At 37.1% G+C, this 17,522-nt stretch overlaps 1 protein-coding gene across 2 annotated transcripts in view; it reads right to left on the bottom strand.

Moving 5' to 3' along the window:
* LOC141435443 (carbonic anhydrase-related protein 10-like) overlaps window positions 1-17,522 on the bottom strand; it is a 96,481-nt gene that overhangs the window by 10,589 nt on the left and 68,370 nt on the right. For both annotated transcript variants that reach the window (XM_074098124.1, XM_074098125.1), the window contains exons 4-9: window positions 16,466-16,602; window positions 11,827-12,018; window positions 9,526-9,621; window positions 8,717-8,783; window positions 7,992-8,146; window positions 7,153-7,290 (exon numbers count right to left, since the gene is read on the bottom strand). In XM_074098124.1, the coding sequence (XP_073954225.1) occupies window positions 7,153-7,290; window positions 7,992-8,146; window positions 8,717-8,783; window positions 9,526-9,621; window positions 11,827-12,018; window positions 16,466-16,602 (785 nt within the window). The remainder of the gene's footprint in view (window positions 1-7,152; window positions 7,291-7,991; window positions 8,147-8,716; window positions 8,784-9,525; window positions 9,622-11,826; window positions 12,019-16,465; window positions 16,603-17,522) is intronic.

The following is a 17,522-nucleotide window of genomic DNA, read 5'->3' as shown; positions in this document are numbered from 1 at the left end:
GATAGTTTTAATCAACATTTAGAAAAGCATTTTTAACATAAAACGAAGTCTTCTTCTTCAGTTATTATTATATAAAATCTTGAGGTAGGTACAGCACCTTCAGTATTCCAATTATGTTTCTGTATTACAAAAATACATATATAATTCTATTAAAGTAGGTACAAATTAAGCACCTTAATTGATTAATTTACTTTTGTTTAAAAAACGTAGCTCAAAATAGATAATTTTTCCGAGTGAACTTTATTAACGTTATATCAAGGTTCAATTTTGTTGTCATATTGATTTTAGATAAGTACGAGATTTTTTCAGTGACGATAATCCGAGCTTTATAAAAAAATAACAAACATTAAACTCTATTGATACTCGTATTCTAATCAGTCTGTAATCAGTCTCTAATTAGTTAAAAGTATCATCATTTGGGACAAAAAAATCTTAACAACCCAATTTTTAATTATAGATTGTGGCTAATAACAATAAGCAACTTACTACAAGCAAAATCTACATAATTTTTTAATCATTTTTAATTTATATAAAAATAAAATCAATAAAACAAAAAAATATATAATTATATAGTAATTCATGACAAATAAAAGGTACACATTAACTGAACAATTGTTTTAACTGTTCCTATTTCCTTTCCTCGCAATCCCCATTTTCTCCTCGACGTGTCTATCCACCCTCGTTGTACCGGCTCGGGTGACTATATGAACGTCTTGGGTAAAATGGCTTGTTTTATGCTCTTGTTGTACAATCTAATATTATTAACAAGTCCAATTTAGGAAGTAAAACTATCGTGCATTTCGATCACGTCCATCGTTACCTAAGTTGTTCATACATAGGATTAGTAGGTATCTAGTAAATGAACAAAGCCAAATTTCTATAGTCCATTTACTAGATTTTTCATTCCTATGAATGAACACGTAGTGTCCCAATACTAGTTCAAAGAAACAGAATCGTTTTCTATGCAGAATCTGAAAACACAACCTTAATACGATTACGTTAACATTTAATTTTAGGAAAAAAACTATATTGAGCCGACACCAGTAAATGAACAGACTGTTCATTTACTGGTTTTAGAACATTTGATAAGCCAGTAATGGAACACCTAAAAATATCAACTTAACCGCAAAATAAGCCACTAAAGAGTACAATTATAGAAGATTTAACTCTTAATCTAACCAATAGCTAAACTTTATAGTGGTATACATGAAGTAAGCAGTTCAAATGTTACTCCAAACATGCACTGTTCTTACTTGGGATCTAATTTTTCCATACAAAACTTCAAAAGCAGAAATACGTGAACTTCAAACACCTGCCATGTTGAAATTGGTCGAAAATAAATTTACCGATTGTTGCCATCGCATAGGAAATCGAGTTGCCGGTAAGAAAAAAAATACGACAGTTGGTGGAAATGGCTATATTGCTTATTTTAGGCAAAAAACGTGATTTTGTTCATTCACTGGGGGGGGTTCATTCACTGGAGGGTTTACCCTATATAGATTTTTCAAAAAATCACTATAAATCCAATTTTCAACTGATTTAAAATTTTTCTTCTCTAAACACTATCTGTATATATATATTTTCATAATAATATTAAGATATGGCAAAATCAAGAGTTGTCAAATACCGTATTGAGACGACCCAGCCCCAGCGGTTAGAGAAAATCTGAATACGAAGCTTGAGGCCCCGAGTTTGATTCCCGTCGGAGCAAATTTGTACGAAAATACGAATGTTTACTCTCGATCTCGAACCCTGGATGTTTAACATGTATTTATCTATATAAATATGTGTATGTATACCCGTTGTCTGGTATCCATAAAACAAACTATGCTTACTTTGGAACTAGTTTATTGGTATTAAATAATTACCCCATGATACCTATATATTTCATTCGATTTTTAAGTAGTCTACGTGGGGCGGTGTCCGACTGTCCAGTCTGGGGAATTCCTCCAAATTTTCCCGCCACCCTCTTAATTCGACTTAACTTCAATTGAAAATACTAAGCTAACTAAAAGCTAAATACTCATCTTATCAGAAACGAGCTCAATAAGCCGAAGCTATTCGAGCTGACACCACAACCGCAGCGCAGCAGAATTAATTAACGTGTAAATATTATTTACGCCGTGACTCGAACAAGCTCGTCTTAGCCAGGGATCCCCGCGATTTATAGGCGGAAGTCCGGTGCAGTACCTCTATAGTGTACATTCTGTGTTCTGTACACCTATAGAGCTACAGATGAAGTCAGCGCAGCCGCTTTTAATGTAACACAGAATAAATATCAGGGGTTTGTTCAAAAACATCTGAACACGACTGTACGATCGCCATCATAAAATAAAAATAAAAACTTGAGATGAGAACTGTCTTTGTGTACTTTTCACAAGCTTTTATTTAGTTTCACTTGCCCCGTTGTCTGTCTGTCTGTCTTTCTGTAATCAAATCTTGCAAGTTAAATTTGACCAACTTCCAGTAGTCAGATTGATTGATTGATTGATTTGAAATACTTATGTAAATCGCGTGACACCCTGGCAGTCCAGCCAGGATGGTCTCCGCAGAACGGAACTCTTCAACGGTTAATAGCATCGACTTGAAATTTGGTATGCAAATGTAGTTTGGGTGAAAATGCAGGTACAGTCAACAAAAAGTAGTCAGCAAAAAAAGCTTGTATTAAAAACGAAATTTTTATGGTTGGTTATTTGATGTGAGTTTGACGCCAATGTCTAGGTACCTGTCTGTCTGTTTGCGACGTCGTAGCTCTCAAACGGATAAACCGATTTCAATGCGGTTTTTATTGGGTGAAAGCGAGTTTTCTTGCGGTAGTTCTGAGATATGTTCCATTAAAATTGGCTTGCCGGTTTTTGTGATATTGAATTTTACAATGATGATGTCGGGGGGTTGTCAACTTTTCTACGTTGGTTGTTATTCTGATACTGCCACGGAATTTTCATTATGTAAATCTTAAAAGCTAAGTTTAGAGATATGTAATTTTGCACGAGTGCTGTATATTTTAGAAAGTTTCCCTGAGAATTAAGTAAACTTATAATTACAATTCAACTGCCAGACCGAACTATTCTGATGACGTAAATAATTATAAAAGTAAGTAATATAGGTAAAAAACTTCGTCATCATCATCATCAATCATAATATCAGCCGTAGGACGTCCACTGTTGGACATATGCCTCCTCCATTTTAGCAATAATTAGTTCGTGATTATATCTACTTCTTTCTTTCTAAGTGGAGTAAGCAGGTTACCATTTGGCACCCAAGAGATGGTATAAGAAACAGGGGTCACCAAGTCAAGAGATGGGAAGATGGCTTGAAGCAGACATCAGGTCCAATCTGGTCGAGAGTGCCAGAGATAGGGTCCACTGGAAGGAATTGGAGGAGGCCTTTGCCAAAAGGCACACCGAACTTAGGGATCTCTTATAATTTTTATTCAAACCAGTTCCTGCGTTCTGGAATAAAAGTCTTATTTAAGTTTTCAATTTCGTAATTAAGTCTCAAGAAATATTAGTTAAAGCTAAGATATTATTTACAGAAGCTAAACGTGCCTTGCTTCATTTGGCATAGTACTGGCTGTTTATTATGTAGCCATAACCAAGCAGTAAGACAATAACATCCCCATTGAGTTATGGCGCTGGTGTACTAGTGCTTAATCGATTGGTACCAATGCTCGACTTGCACTGCCTGTGTTCTAACCCTAGTCCACTAGGCAGATGGTCCAAACTGAATTAGCAGCAGAACACTTAATTACCTGAAGGCCTGTGCAGTTGTGTAGCGACAAATAAGTAATAAACCAACGCTTTGCTTAATGTAAGGCATTCAACTGAAAAAAATCAACAAGAATCAGAAAAAAAACGCTTTAAATGTTCCGCCTTTACATGCTTTTGTTTCAATCTTGCAAGTTTATTTTCATCCAGTTTTTGTGACTGACATTAGGTACGAATAAGCAGTTTACCACGAGCTTTACGGCGAAGGAAAACATGGTGAGGAAACCTGCATATGTCTGCGAATCAAGTCAATGGTGTGTAAAGTGCTGAATCCGCACTGGACTCGCGTGGGAACTACAGCCGTAGCCCTCTTATTCTCTGAGAGGATTTGCACAACAGTGAGACGTACGGCTGGGATGATGACGATGATGATGATGATGATGATGATTGGCTTGAAGACCATTTTCAAATTATTTTACTAAGCTATGTTACCCAAAGCGGCCATCTGAAATTCAACTCGAGGTCCAACACACCACAAGGGCGACGTCCCGTTTAAATTCATGAATAAACATTATCAATGACCATGGCTAACTAGTAGATACCTTAGTCAGGGGTTATCAAGGCAACGGAAACGGTATATCTATACTAAACTCGCGCTATTCTGCAAAAGCTGTGACGTGACGTAAAAGCCGTGGTGACCTAGTGGTTTAACCTATGGGCTCTCAAGCAGAGGATCGTGGGTTCATACCCGGACTCGCACTAAGTTATTCAAAATCCACGTGCGAAATTACAATACAAATTAACTACGAGCTTTAGGATGAAGGAAACTATTGTGAGGAAACTTGCCCATTGCGAAGTAATTCAACGGTGTGTGTCAAGTTCCCAATCTGCACTACGGCCCAAGCTCTCTCTTTCTGAAAAGAGGTCTGGGCCCAGCAGTGGGCTATACAGGCTGGGATGATAAATGACAGACGTTTTTGCGAGATTGAGTTACTAACTGATTCTCAAACTGTCTCATTTATAATATTACTAACTTTTTCCCGCGACTTCGTCCACGTGGAAATCAGTTATCGCGCGCTGCCTCGGAAACTGTGCATTTTTCCGGGATAAAAAGTAGCCTATGGTACTCTCTGGCCCATAAACTATCTCTATGCCAAAATCACGTCGATCCGTCGCTCCGTTTCGACGTGAATGACGGACTAACATACAAACACACACACGTTCACATTTATAATATTAATATGGATTCATCATCATCATCATCATCCCAGCCTATATACGTCCCACTGAAGGGCACAGGCCTCCTCTCAGAACAAGAGGGCTTGGGCCATAGTTCCCACGCGGGCCCAGTGCGGATTGGGAAATTCACACACACCATTGAATTGCTTCGCAGATTTGTACAGGTATATAGGGTAGGTAGGATTTGGTTAGTATGGATTGGGATAAGAATAAATCTTAACGTTGATTTTAAATCTTAACTAAAGCTCTATCTAGAAGAAAATCGCGAGTTTCTTTACGTGGCCATGACACTTGCTAAGTGCTCGAGACGTCAAGACATGAATATCACAAGCACACTTATTCTTGAAATACCTTTTATGAGCAAAGAAATCTTAAATTTTGGTGTATATTCGTTTTTATTTTTTGGTTTTAACTCGCACGGCTAGACTTATCGTGAAATGTTATAGAAAGAATTATTATTTTAATTTTGATAAGTATTGATTTTATGTGGATTACCTAGTTACATCTCCATTTTTTTTTGACGATGGAAGTATTTTAAACTTCCACCGTGCGTAGGTTAAGGTTAAGTTGTTTAGTTTTAGGGGCTGTTACCTCATCATCATCATCATCATCCCAGCCTTTATACGTCCCACTGCTGGGCACAGGCCTCCTCTCAGAACAAGAGGGCTTGGGCCATAGTTCCCACGCGCCAGTGCGGATTGGGAACTTCACACACACCATTGAATTGCTTCGCAGGTTTGTGCAGGTTTCCTCACGATGTTTTCCTTCACCGCAAACGCTGCTGGCTGCTGGTACGCTGGCTGTTACCTATTGATGAATTTTATTTGACGGATAAATGTGATGCCGTCTCCGTCTATTCGAACAAAACAAACAGAGACGACATCACATTTATCCGTCAAATAAATTTTATCAATGGATAGTGAAACAGGGGGTTAGACTTTTAACTAAGTGACCCCATAATGGGATTATGCACTTTTTTGTAATTTTAAATCTATAAATTTAAAATTTATTTTGTACTGCTAGCTTCATAGTTAAGATAATTGGAATTGTATAGCAAAAATCTCTTTGTGCCAAGTTTCTTGCGGCACTTTTTTCTTAGTAATGTAAGTAGGTCTTTCCGAAAGCGCTCGTAAAAAAGCTGTAAAAAAACATGATTGTAATAAAGCCCAGAAACAGAATAAATGTTTTTATCTGAAAGTATTTACACCTACTTTGTTTTCATTTAAAGTGTGCGTGAGTGTTTACGTGCTTATACCTAGTGCCATCCACGAATACGCGTGATTGTGTCAAAATTAGACATTAATGACATTGTAATAAGAACCACGGCACGCGTCATTGTGAATGACTCTACCTATACTGGAGAGTAGGTAAACATGGTCTATTTAATTTCGTCTGTATTAGATAGGTGTTAGAAGAAGAAGAATAGGTCAAGCGAAGACGGACAGACGACGGGGCTTTAGTAATACCTTTTGAATAGCAAGCCTTAGGCAGAACAAAAAAATTAAATATAAAAAATTCTAAGCCATCATAATAGTTTGACATAGCACTGTTTATTTTGTCTTGTTTATACGTTGTACCTTGTTCATTTGAGCTGTTTTTATTGTTCATTGCTGCCGTCCCATTGGGAGTTACTCAGTGCTGCAGCGCTCTGATTGGTAGTTAGCTGGTTATTTCACGTTAACAGACATTATGACAGTGATAGTGCTTAGTTACGTAGTTTTGACGTTTGTTTTGTTAATTGCGAGAGTTCGAGATTTTAGATTAAGAGTTATGAGCTGTATGTTTAGTCGAAATAGTTAATTCTAACCATTTTCGTTTATTACTTGTTTGAACTCTCCAGTTAATAAAACACGGTTTCTCACGCGTAACTTTTAAGTAGGTATGGCAGTTGAATTGAAGTTCCTAATGAACTAAAGGTTTATCGTAGCGATTGTATTCCGAAAAGGATCATATTTCACTGACGAGTTCCGTAATTCAGAACAAATCTGTGCGCATAAATAGAGGAGAAAGTCGCAATATTGTATTAAGAAACTCATTTAGAATACCACGCACTAACAAATTGGAAAGTATTAAAGTTTATTTCATCACTGACAACAAAAGCTCGCCACTTTTGTGTAACTGAACATATCTGACTTCCGCTGTGAGATGGAGAGTACGGCTCATATGCCCTAAAAAAAATCGGTACCGAACCCCTGACGTTACTTACCTGAGAGCCTTGCTTGTTAAAGTTGATGTTAGTTCTGACGGTGCGGTGGTGCAAGGGCTGGGAAGGCCGCGCGTTGTTGCCAAGCGGGGCTTTCGGAGACTGTTCCGAACCTTGCATTAGGCGGCGGAGGGCATACATCTGTATAAGAATTGGAAATCATTATAGAGAAATCAAGTCGTCGATCGTCATCAGCGTAGATTTGTCAATAAGTTTGTATACGTTAATGTTAAGCATTTCCACTTTAAAAAAACCGGCCAAGACACGCCCAAGATAGGGTTCCGTAGCCATTACGAAAAATCAAGTAATATTTTTCAAAGGATTTCTTATTGTGTATACGGACGGAATCTTCCAAGTTTAGGTATATTTTATACCGTAGGCTGCTATTTACTCTTAGGGGCTGTTACACCATCCATTGATTAGCGTTAACCGACAGTTAAATGTGATGCCGTCTCCGTCTATTCGAACAAAACAAATAGAGACGGCATCACACCTAACCGCCAGTTAACACTAATCAATGGATGGTGAAACAGCCCCTTAAACTACTAATAATTCTCAAGCAATCTTAGCCGTTAAAATTTTCCTTGTAAATTTGATGTACCTACTTACTGCCATTCTGAATTTTTAACTCGATTTTAACAGATCACTGAATCGAAAAATCGTCCCGCCAAGCCCCCAGTTATTTTAAAAGACCTATCTAATGATTCCTGATTGACTACGGAACCCTAAAAATTACCTCCAGGCAATCATAGAAACTTTCTATCATTTGCAATATCTTCAACAAGAATTTTGAGTCTGTGACAAAGAAGTACAGATGTATGTCGAAACAGTCGAAAGGGTACCTCTTGCTTAGAAATGTAGATGGGCTTATTGAAAATGATCCAGACAGCGGTTTCCCAGCAGCCAGGGTGCGTGGTGGAGCCCTCGTAAGTCAAGTACTGCTGGGTGTTGGGGAGCAGTGAACTGAGAGGGAGGTGCTTGATGGGGAAGGAACTGCCTGTGGAGATGAGATAAACTTTGGTATCTTATTGAAAGACATTGTTGAACTTTGGCCGTAAATAACTATTACATTTGAGATATCAGATAAGTGGCAAGATGCTATATAATTGGTAGAAGAAATTAAGAATCATTTTGTATACAACTAAAGGTTAACATTTTGCAAAAACTGAAGTTAAAGCACACAATCGTTTTTTTTTCATCAAATAACTGCACTATCTTTAAAAAGGACAGGTTCTTCTTAAAGAGGTGTCTCCATTGTAAATGATGGTGGTCTTTAGCCCTTCGGAATAAGGTAAATGCCCCGATACTCGACATACCAATGCCCAATAGATGACAGCCAGCTTATCATCACCTAATGAAGTAACTACTGGGATAGTGGCGAGCGCTCGTGCGTTTACCTTAACCATTTTGAAATGATTATCATGATAGGTATCTTTATTAATTTACTATATGAACTTATAAAAATTCCAGTTGGTTCGTATAAACCCGTGAAATAAACTTTAACTTAATGATAATGTCATAAAATACTTATACTGGTAGTGTAGTGTAGACGGCATTTTAGACTCACCTCTATATGTGACTTTGCTAAAAGCACTGGTTATTAACCTCAGCTCCTTATTTGTCGGTTCACCAATCTGTAACAAAACCAACTTAACTTAACTAACAACTTTAATAACTTTTTGAATTATCTTTTCTAACTTGAATATTGGATAGGTACAGTATTTTTGATATAGCATTTAAAAGCAGAATAGCAACAAAATAGCAGTTAAGTATTCATTGTCTTTTTAAAAAAGATTTTATTCAAGGTTCAGCACCAGATTCTTTATTAGAACTATTATTAAAATGTAAACAAAGTCATCAACACAGTTTAGCGCATTAGGAAGCTGAAATGGCTAACGCCTACTGGTGCTGACTGGTTCTTGAGAAGAGACCGCGTGACGGCAAACGTAGTAGGATAGGGCGCCCTGTAGCTCTCTCTCTCTCGCTCTCTCTTCTAAGTTGGTAGTTTTGACGGAGTCGTTATCGGTATTAGTATACTTACTTACCTTCATGACAACATTCTTGAAAAAATAGTCTGGTGATTTCCTTTTGCCTTCCACACTAACTAGTGCTTGGAGTGCGGAGTTTGTATTTGGCAAAAGAGAGCACTGATGCCCACTCTTACACCAAATCTCTAAGTTGCCGTTTACGATAGGTAATGGAAGAGATAAATCGCCATATCCTAAAACCGGTTACGGCACGGGCCCTCTAGCTAGGTGAGGTGATCATATTGGCAAGGCAGCGTGCAGGGGTTGAAGAAGAAGGTGTACCTATGAGAAAGGCTTATGTCTAGCAGTGGACTGACAAAGGCTGGATGATGAGAAGCGAAAGTCTTACTTGAACCATGAGTGAGATGCCCACGATGCCCTGAGACTTGTGCTGGGCCTCAGACATGTTGTGGTACAACTCCTTGTTGAACCCATAAAGTTGGATCTGGTAAGAAAAACATAAGCTATTTATATCAGTAAATGATCAGAAAGTACTGATAAACTTGAGCAATCAGTTATAGATATGAACATCGAGCATTCACTGCTTTTACAAGCTTGCCCTGTTTATATTTATTTGCAAAACTTGGATGCTAAAATTGACCCATTTTTAGCGGTCCGATTGACTTTAAATTTAGTATACTTATGTACCTAAATTTGGTCATAATACAATAATATGGTAGTAACATCTTGGTGGTTCTGCCAGGATCGTTTCCGCAGGAGGGAACTCCTCAATGGTTAATAGTACCGATTTGAAATTTGGTACGGATATGCAGATTAGATGACAATGCATGTACAGTCAACAAAAAGTACAGTCAGCAAAAAAATCTTGTATTAAAAATGAAATTTTAACAAAACTTATTAAATTGTCAAACTGAACATCGGACAGAGCCAAGCATGAGCCAAACATTGCAAACGAGCATTGCCGCGATCATTTCTAGGGAACGCTCAAGTAAATGTTCGTCAAACATTTCATTTTTGTTTGAGGGATGTTCGGCAAAAAAAAATCAGTACTTCGAGTTTGAAGAGTAACGTTGTTCTTATTTGAACTGTAGGTAGTTTGAAAACGTATAAATACGTTACAAGCCAAGTTTGCTTCATTCACTAATATTTCACCAAGAAAATCATTAAAAAAAGCCAACCGCTAGAAAAGTCGCCGTCACACTGAGCAAAGGCACTTAAAAATTAAACCCATTCCATTCATTTGCAATTAGCACAAGTTGCGGGCAAACTGAGGGCGATGGCTGAAGTTCAACAAATGAATGGCCGATAGCGGCAACTTGGAGGTGTTAATTTGCTAAAGTTCGGAATTTTCACGTTTTTAAGGTCCAATAACCCTTTTAGAGAGGTATTGGGTGCCAACTTTTTCGGTCGCTTTTTACTTTTGGTGACGACGATGTGTTGAATTTTTTTTGGACTTTTTAATAAGCAAAGTTTTCTTTTGTTTGGCTGGAGAAAGTAAATGTCAGACGAATGTTTGGTAATAGAAGTTTGATAAGCATATTTAAATGAAACTCGCACCCGCAGTCCTAATAATGCTGTTTGTGTCCATTGTGTTCACTTACCATCAGGTGACCCGCCTGCTCGTTGGCCAGCTGCTTGATAAAAAAAACTGTTTGTCTATTTTGACGCATTTATGGCCCCTAGTTTAGTTACTCATAAGTGTTCATTCCAATATTAATCAAACCTAGTTAGGTTAAAGGGCATTTTAGAATTATTGACATTATTTTTTGTTCATATTTCACTCAAACTATCAAGCACTATCAATTTCGATGAAAAATAATTCTATAAATTTCGTTTTGTGATGAGACATTATTATTTCATAAATTGCATGAAAAAATCTAGAGGTATGTACTTGCATTGTCATAATATTATGTAACTAAAATTTCTGACATGTCGTTTGTACCAACTTTGTGTATGTTTTAGCCAAAATAAATGATTTGATTTGATTTGGTTCAAGTCAATCCGACCAATCCCTTGAGGTGGGTAAAAATGATTGACTTGCAAGATTTGAAGATACATTCATACGAGCACTTTAAGTTCTGAAATCATAAAAAGCTAGCAAATCTAGATACAATATTTCTTGAAAGTAAATAGTCTACAATATGTGCTCTACCACCTTAAATGTGATAATCGTTTGCATGTCATTTCATTATCATTATCATTATGCCGTGTCACCTAGTAACATAGTTTTAGTGCTAGTTCTAGTCTTAGTTTTAGGTGGTACATTTTGGAGCCAAAATAAACTTTTCTTTCTTTCTTTCTTTCTTTCTTTCATTAAACAATAATGCCAAAAGACGTGTCTGGCAACATAAAATTTCGACTTTAGCGACATATTCATTTGACAGGAACTTGTTTAAAAAAATTGATGACCACTTATTTGGCTGATGGTGCCTGCTCGTGACTCTGAGTAAAAAAAACAAAATTACAGAATAAAAAAATATTATCCAGACCAGACAAGTTTCTTTGTGTCCGCTAACTACTTTGGTGTTTGTTATTAAGTACATCTAGTTATTTATACGGTAATCAGGAAGAGATTACTTTTGCATAAGACTGCTTATTTTCTACCCTGCCTGTTTTTTTATTACGTCAGTATACTGATTTGTATTGCGTTGACGTTTGTATTGTAAATTTTGAATTGTATTCTTCTTACCTCTCCAGGAAACGTATGATGGTCAATCTGATGCTCAGACCCCCTGTTGTCCTCCAAGCCATAGTGGAAGTATATCTCCTCGAATTGGTACCGGTAAGATAGCGGCCCCCCGCTGATGTTAACTTGGTGCTTGGAGTCCTTCTCCACACGGAAGACCAGGGACTGCCCTGTGTTCTGGAGAACTCCGCTGACCTGGGGATATATTGTCCTTTTTAGATTCACAAGCCCAGTTTAAACTTGGAATAAAAAATGTAAAAGTTGCTTTACATTGCGAGACCGTAAAGCGAGCGTATGAAGTGGTTATTAGAGCGCCGCCGAGCGAGCGAGCAAGTGGTTAACTATACCTACATAATACAGTCAAGGTCAAAGATATCTGTACGCTTTAGTACCTCGTCGCTGTAAGCCTTGTGGCAATTTTATATGAAGTTGCAAATGTGATGTGATAGCGACAAGGTAGTAAAATGTAAACATATCTTTGACCACGACTGTAACCAGTCTATAAAATATAACCTTACACTGTTCATACATGACATTCCCATACCCCACTCCCACGTGGGAATTCTATGTAGTAAAGTTCTATAATTTTTAACGGAGTCTTGTGCTAATAGGATACGTTAGGATACAAGGTTTTTAAAACGAACCCAGTCGGAATATTTAAGCAATCGATTGGATTATTTTGACTGGAAACCCCATGTACCTAAAGGTTTTACAAACTGAATCTGTATGAGTGATGATGATGATAATGATAACTTTAAATTAGAGCAGGAACAAGCCGCAAGAGAGATGTTTAAATGATTTATGTATTTTGCGTAGACGTTATTTTGGACTAAACAGAATTTTGTAAATCTATGAATAACGTGAACCTCTCATGTGATTATCTTTTTTTTTCTATGACTGTGTTTGATTGGTTTATATTCAGAAATGCTTATTGTGTTTAACAGTAAAACGCGACAATCATCATAAAAAGGATCATAAAATGCCATCGTTATTATAAAATAATTTTACAGAGCCATTTAACTAGGTCATTTTCGCTACCGCCATATCTAGAAGGCCGTAACTCATCGTTCGCGTGCTACCGAGCAATATGTCATCTCCACTCAAAGCGTAACTTTCTGGGATTCTAATCAAGGTGCGACCCATTGATTGATAGCATCTACCGCCCGCTGCGTTGCTTCTTTATAGCTGGTGTTAGTAAGAAATATCAGTAGCGGTGTTATGCGGTTCGATCGTGAAGCTTTTAGGGATCCAGTGTTTTTATGTTTTTTTTCTTACGTTTCTATTTCCTATCTTTTTTATTTTATCTTAGGTAGTATAATTTATATTTTGAGTAGGAATGAAGTAAAATATTTTTGATGACAAAATAATTAAGTAGTATCCCGGGTCGTAAAGAAAAATACTCTGGCTTACGAGTACCTACAGATAAATGCAGTACATTTTTACTACTTTCAAGATCATCAAACCATCAGACTGCTTTACAGGCTGACAGCACTTGTAAATTTTGTATTAGGAACACTTTAACCACCCAATTCTAATAACTAAACTATAAAAGCATCCTCGTCGACAAAACCGAATCTCACATCTCAAAACCCAAGTGCAGCGAAATTGCCAATAAAAAATGCAAGGAGCAGCGCAGCTACCAACAAAACACCAACAGACAAACTGGACAATTTAGAGCTTTAAGAGCTGTAATACTATAGTTACAATCGCTTGGAGAGCCGTATGTACAGTTCACAACAGATATACCTCGCGACGAAGCGTTCAAAACCTTGTACGGTCGACTCTATTGTCAAGATCGTAGGAACTTTATACAGCTGTTTGACTATGTCGTAGGTGTACATATAACTGTTACAGAGTGTATGCCTAATGAATATTGTAACGGTGCACTACAGAATTATTCATTTAGGTTGAATTACTGTTGGTAATGTCATGCTAATATATGCGTAGCGATAGCCTATCGCATTTGCTATCGGAGGCCTTTTTGCAAAACACGTGCAGTGCAGGATTACGGGGCTTTCTCGATTGGGTTTTGCACTGAAAATAATTGTACAAGGAGAAATTGCATCGGAACTTTTAAGATTGGTTTTTGGAGTCTTTTTGGGCGATTATTCGAGCATTTCAACCGCCTCATTTATCTGGACACTTTTCTGTAAAAATGGCCGAATATTCTGATATAGTCTTTTTCTCAAAAATGTCCGTAAAAGTTGACATTATTCTTTACATATCAGAAGGTGAAGTGCATAGTTTATGGTCAGCGAAAAATTAAAAAGTTAAAAAGATTGCAGGCGCGCTAGCTCGACAATAATGAATTATCGCGCCTGCGATTGCAGGTACTGGACTGATTAGTCACATTTTTTTTTAAAGTTAAAAAGGCCATGGAAATGTTGGCACAAGTCGTATACAGCCAAATCTAATGGGCGGTATCAGATATTTTGTTGGAACTCCGGATTTTTTCTATTGGGTCTGAAATAGCTTGTGGTGTTTTCGGTGGAAAAATACACCTGCAGTTTATTTTTAGTGAAAAAAGGCGGGAAAGCATAAGAAAAATATTGGAATAAAATTAAATTTTACAATATATTTTGAGAAAAAGTTTATTCTATTTCAGAATTTTTCACCATTTTTGAGAAAAGCTTTATATTAGTCTCGGCTGGAATAGCAATCCTACCAACTGATACATAATTCATGTTTTATTTTATGTTTATGTTGTTGCTCAACTTTTCAGTGGAATTATAGGTGCATTGCCAGTTTATTATTTTTTGTCACTAACAAATACCCTGTATTTGAAGAACATCTGTTTAATTACCGGGTTATTAAATTATGTGGTAAGGGAAAGCCTCTGAATGGCGGTAAGCTGTGAAAAGCGGCGATTGCGTCCGCCGGCCGCGGTCGATCCGATCGCTGGCTAAATCTATTTACCTACCCGCTAACTACGTATTAACGTTCATTTTCAAATTATGTTTTAACGTCGAGGGTATCGCACCTACTTGTATGTATTGTTTTCTGAATCTAAATGGTCGAACTTTTTTAGTTTAAGATAGTTATACATATAAATAGTTATTATTGTTTTTTCTTTCCTTCTGTATTAATTTAGATAAAGAGTGAGTTAAAATATAAAAATAATATGTAGGTATGGTACACAACATGATTTTTAAGTTTCTTTGATTTGTTCCTGATTCGTCATATTCCTAATTCGACACTTTCCTAACTGGTCATAAACTCGTCATATTCCTGATTCATCATATTCCTTACTCGTCATACCATGTACATTTGCCTGCACAAAATTAATTATAATATTTAAATCTTCTGTTAGATTAAGGTTATTTTTTTATGACCACCCAGAACCGATTCGGGGCACTTATTAGGTACATCGGTTCTGGGTGGTCATAAAAAATAATCTTAACCTAACTAACTGTAAGCACGTGTTCGTAATTTCATTTGACTGTACAATGACGAGTTAGGAATATGACCAGTTAGGAAAGTGTCCAATTAGGAATATGACCAATTAGGAATATGACGAATCAGGAATGATACGTTTCTCTAAAAAAATATAGTATAACTGTCACTCACTCTCTCACTTAGTTTGTTGAAACACTACAGTACAGTTACTAAACTAAGTGATACCTATATATCTATTTAATATTCCTCTACATAATGCGATTTACAAGTTTAAAAACATCGTCCATAAGTCAAGCTAGTAGGTATGAATTGCGCATATCAGCGACCCGGATGCACTATTGCACTTTATTTTTTATAAATACTTGATTGACACAGCTGCAATTTTTAATATAAAACGATCATTAAGCTACGTGTGTGAAATTGAAATGCTGTTGCTCATTCATGTCATCATACTGTCATGAAAGTAATACGTCATATTTCAACAGCACGCATCACAGAACTCTTTTTTTTATTTTTCTATGTGTTCTTGTTCTGGTTTGACAAAAAATATTATTTTTAAAAGTCGCTGAACTAATGTCGTTCAGTTTGACGAGTACGGTCTATACCACAAACAGGACTTCTCACGCTAAACACACGAGTAATAGGTATTTAATTTACCTCTTACCACCAGGAGACCCACTTGCTCGTTTGCCAACCAGTCGAATAAAGAAAAAAAAACATTATAACGTGGCCGTGGTCACGAGTAGACTGAGTACTGAGTAAATACATACATAAAATCACGCGTCCTTCCCAACGGGGTAGGCAGAGACTACATCTTCCGATTCGACCTTTCACTTGCTACGATCCTGGCATACAACTCTCGCTTCCTCTACATTCATCAATCTTTTCATGCATGCAATAGATTTAGAGATGGGCCATATACAATAATTACAACATTTCCGCGGGTCAGGGAGAATTTATTGAATAATTTTTATTCTAATCAAGGAAGAACAAAAATAAATCATGTAGGTATCTATAATACAAGGGTTAAAACACTTGAGATGACGAGATGAATTTAGATGACGAGTTTTGATCGCGGGCCGGAGTTGGCCCGCGGGCCGCTATTTCCCCATCCCTGATCTATGATTTAATTATTTGCTCATGTTAGGCCCACCCGGTACCTAAAAGCTTCGCTTCCTCGGTTTGACGCCTAAAGCATCCAGGCATCAGGGACAGGTCCTGCCTGGTTTACACACGCGTTTCTTACCTTATGTTTGTCAAACTGTATGTCCCTCAGCCATGGATCGAAGAGTAGTTTCTCCGGCTCGATGTTGACGGGGCTCTGCCGGCGACCCTTGTTGCACATGCTCCACTGGGGGTTGATGAGGCCCCAGAAACCCGGACCTGTATGACAAAGCTTGCTTTTTATGCTCAATCGGACATCAGATCGCACAGAACTATACCTTACGCCGCCTAACTTTGCCTAAAAATTCATTGCCCTGACTAGTACCACAAAACTGTAAAGGTATAATTCCAATAATTTAATAGGCACTATACCAATTCGGGACACAATTCGGGAGTAAAGTAAAGACGTCGCATAAAAAATGTATCTCAAAAAGTAAATAGTAGTAGTATAAGTAAATAGTTTTTGTTAAAATTATCATTTTAAATAAAACCCTTTTTATTAACTGTATTTTTTTGTTGTCTTTAATTGCATTGTGATCCAAACTGCATTTCCGTACCAAATTTCAAGTCGTTGATGAATTCCTTCCAGCGGAGACGATCCTGGCTAGACACCTAGGATGTCACTGCCATATTATTATTATCTGAAATGACGTGTTTTATTTCGAAATATACCTACGTACTTTCTTGTTACATAGGGTAATATAAAACTCGCTACTGACATGCGACTACCTTTTGTTACAATTTGTTATTATTATTGTATCTTTAAATACCTACCCTAAAATCACACACAGACAACACTTGCATAAGTATGCCAAATTTTAATCAATCTGACCACTGGAAGTGGGATAAAATTCGGTTGCAAGATTTGACCCGCACATACATACATAATTACATAAATTGCAAGTTCAATAAAAGCTTATAAAAAGGAAAAGACATGAGACACGTCATTGTGTAATTATCCGACTAATATTTTACACGCGAAGTTTTGTGATTATGTTTGTATTTTTACTTCTTCACGCTAAAACAGCTGGATGGAATTTGATATGTCGATAGTTGAAGATCTGGAATAAAATAACGCAAAGGCAGTAGCCTCCTGTAAAAGTATTTTATCCCGATATTTCCACGGGATCAGTAGGTAT

This window comes from Choristoneura fumiferana, chromosome 15 (genome assembly GCF_025370935.1).
Source record: "Choristoneura fumiferana chromosome 15, NRCan_CFum_1, whole genome shotgun sequence".
NCBI classification, from domain to species: domain Eukaryota; kingdom Metazoa; phylum Arthropoda; class Insecta; order Lepidoptera; family Tortricidae; genus Choristoneura; species Choristoneura fumiferana.
This window is presented reverse-complemented; position numbering and strand designations above follow the sequence as displayed.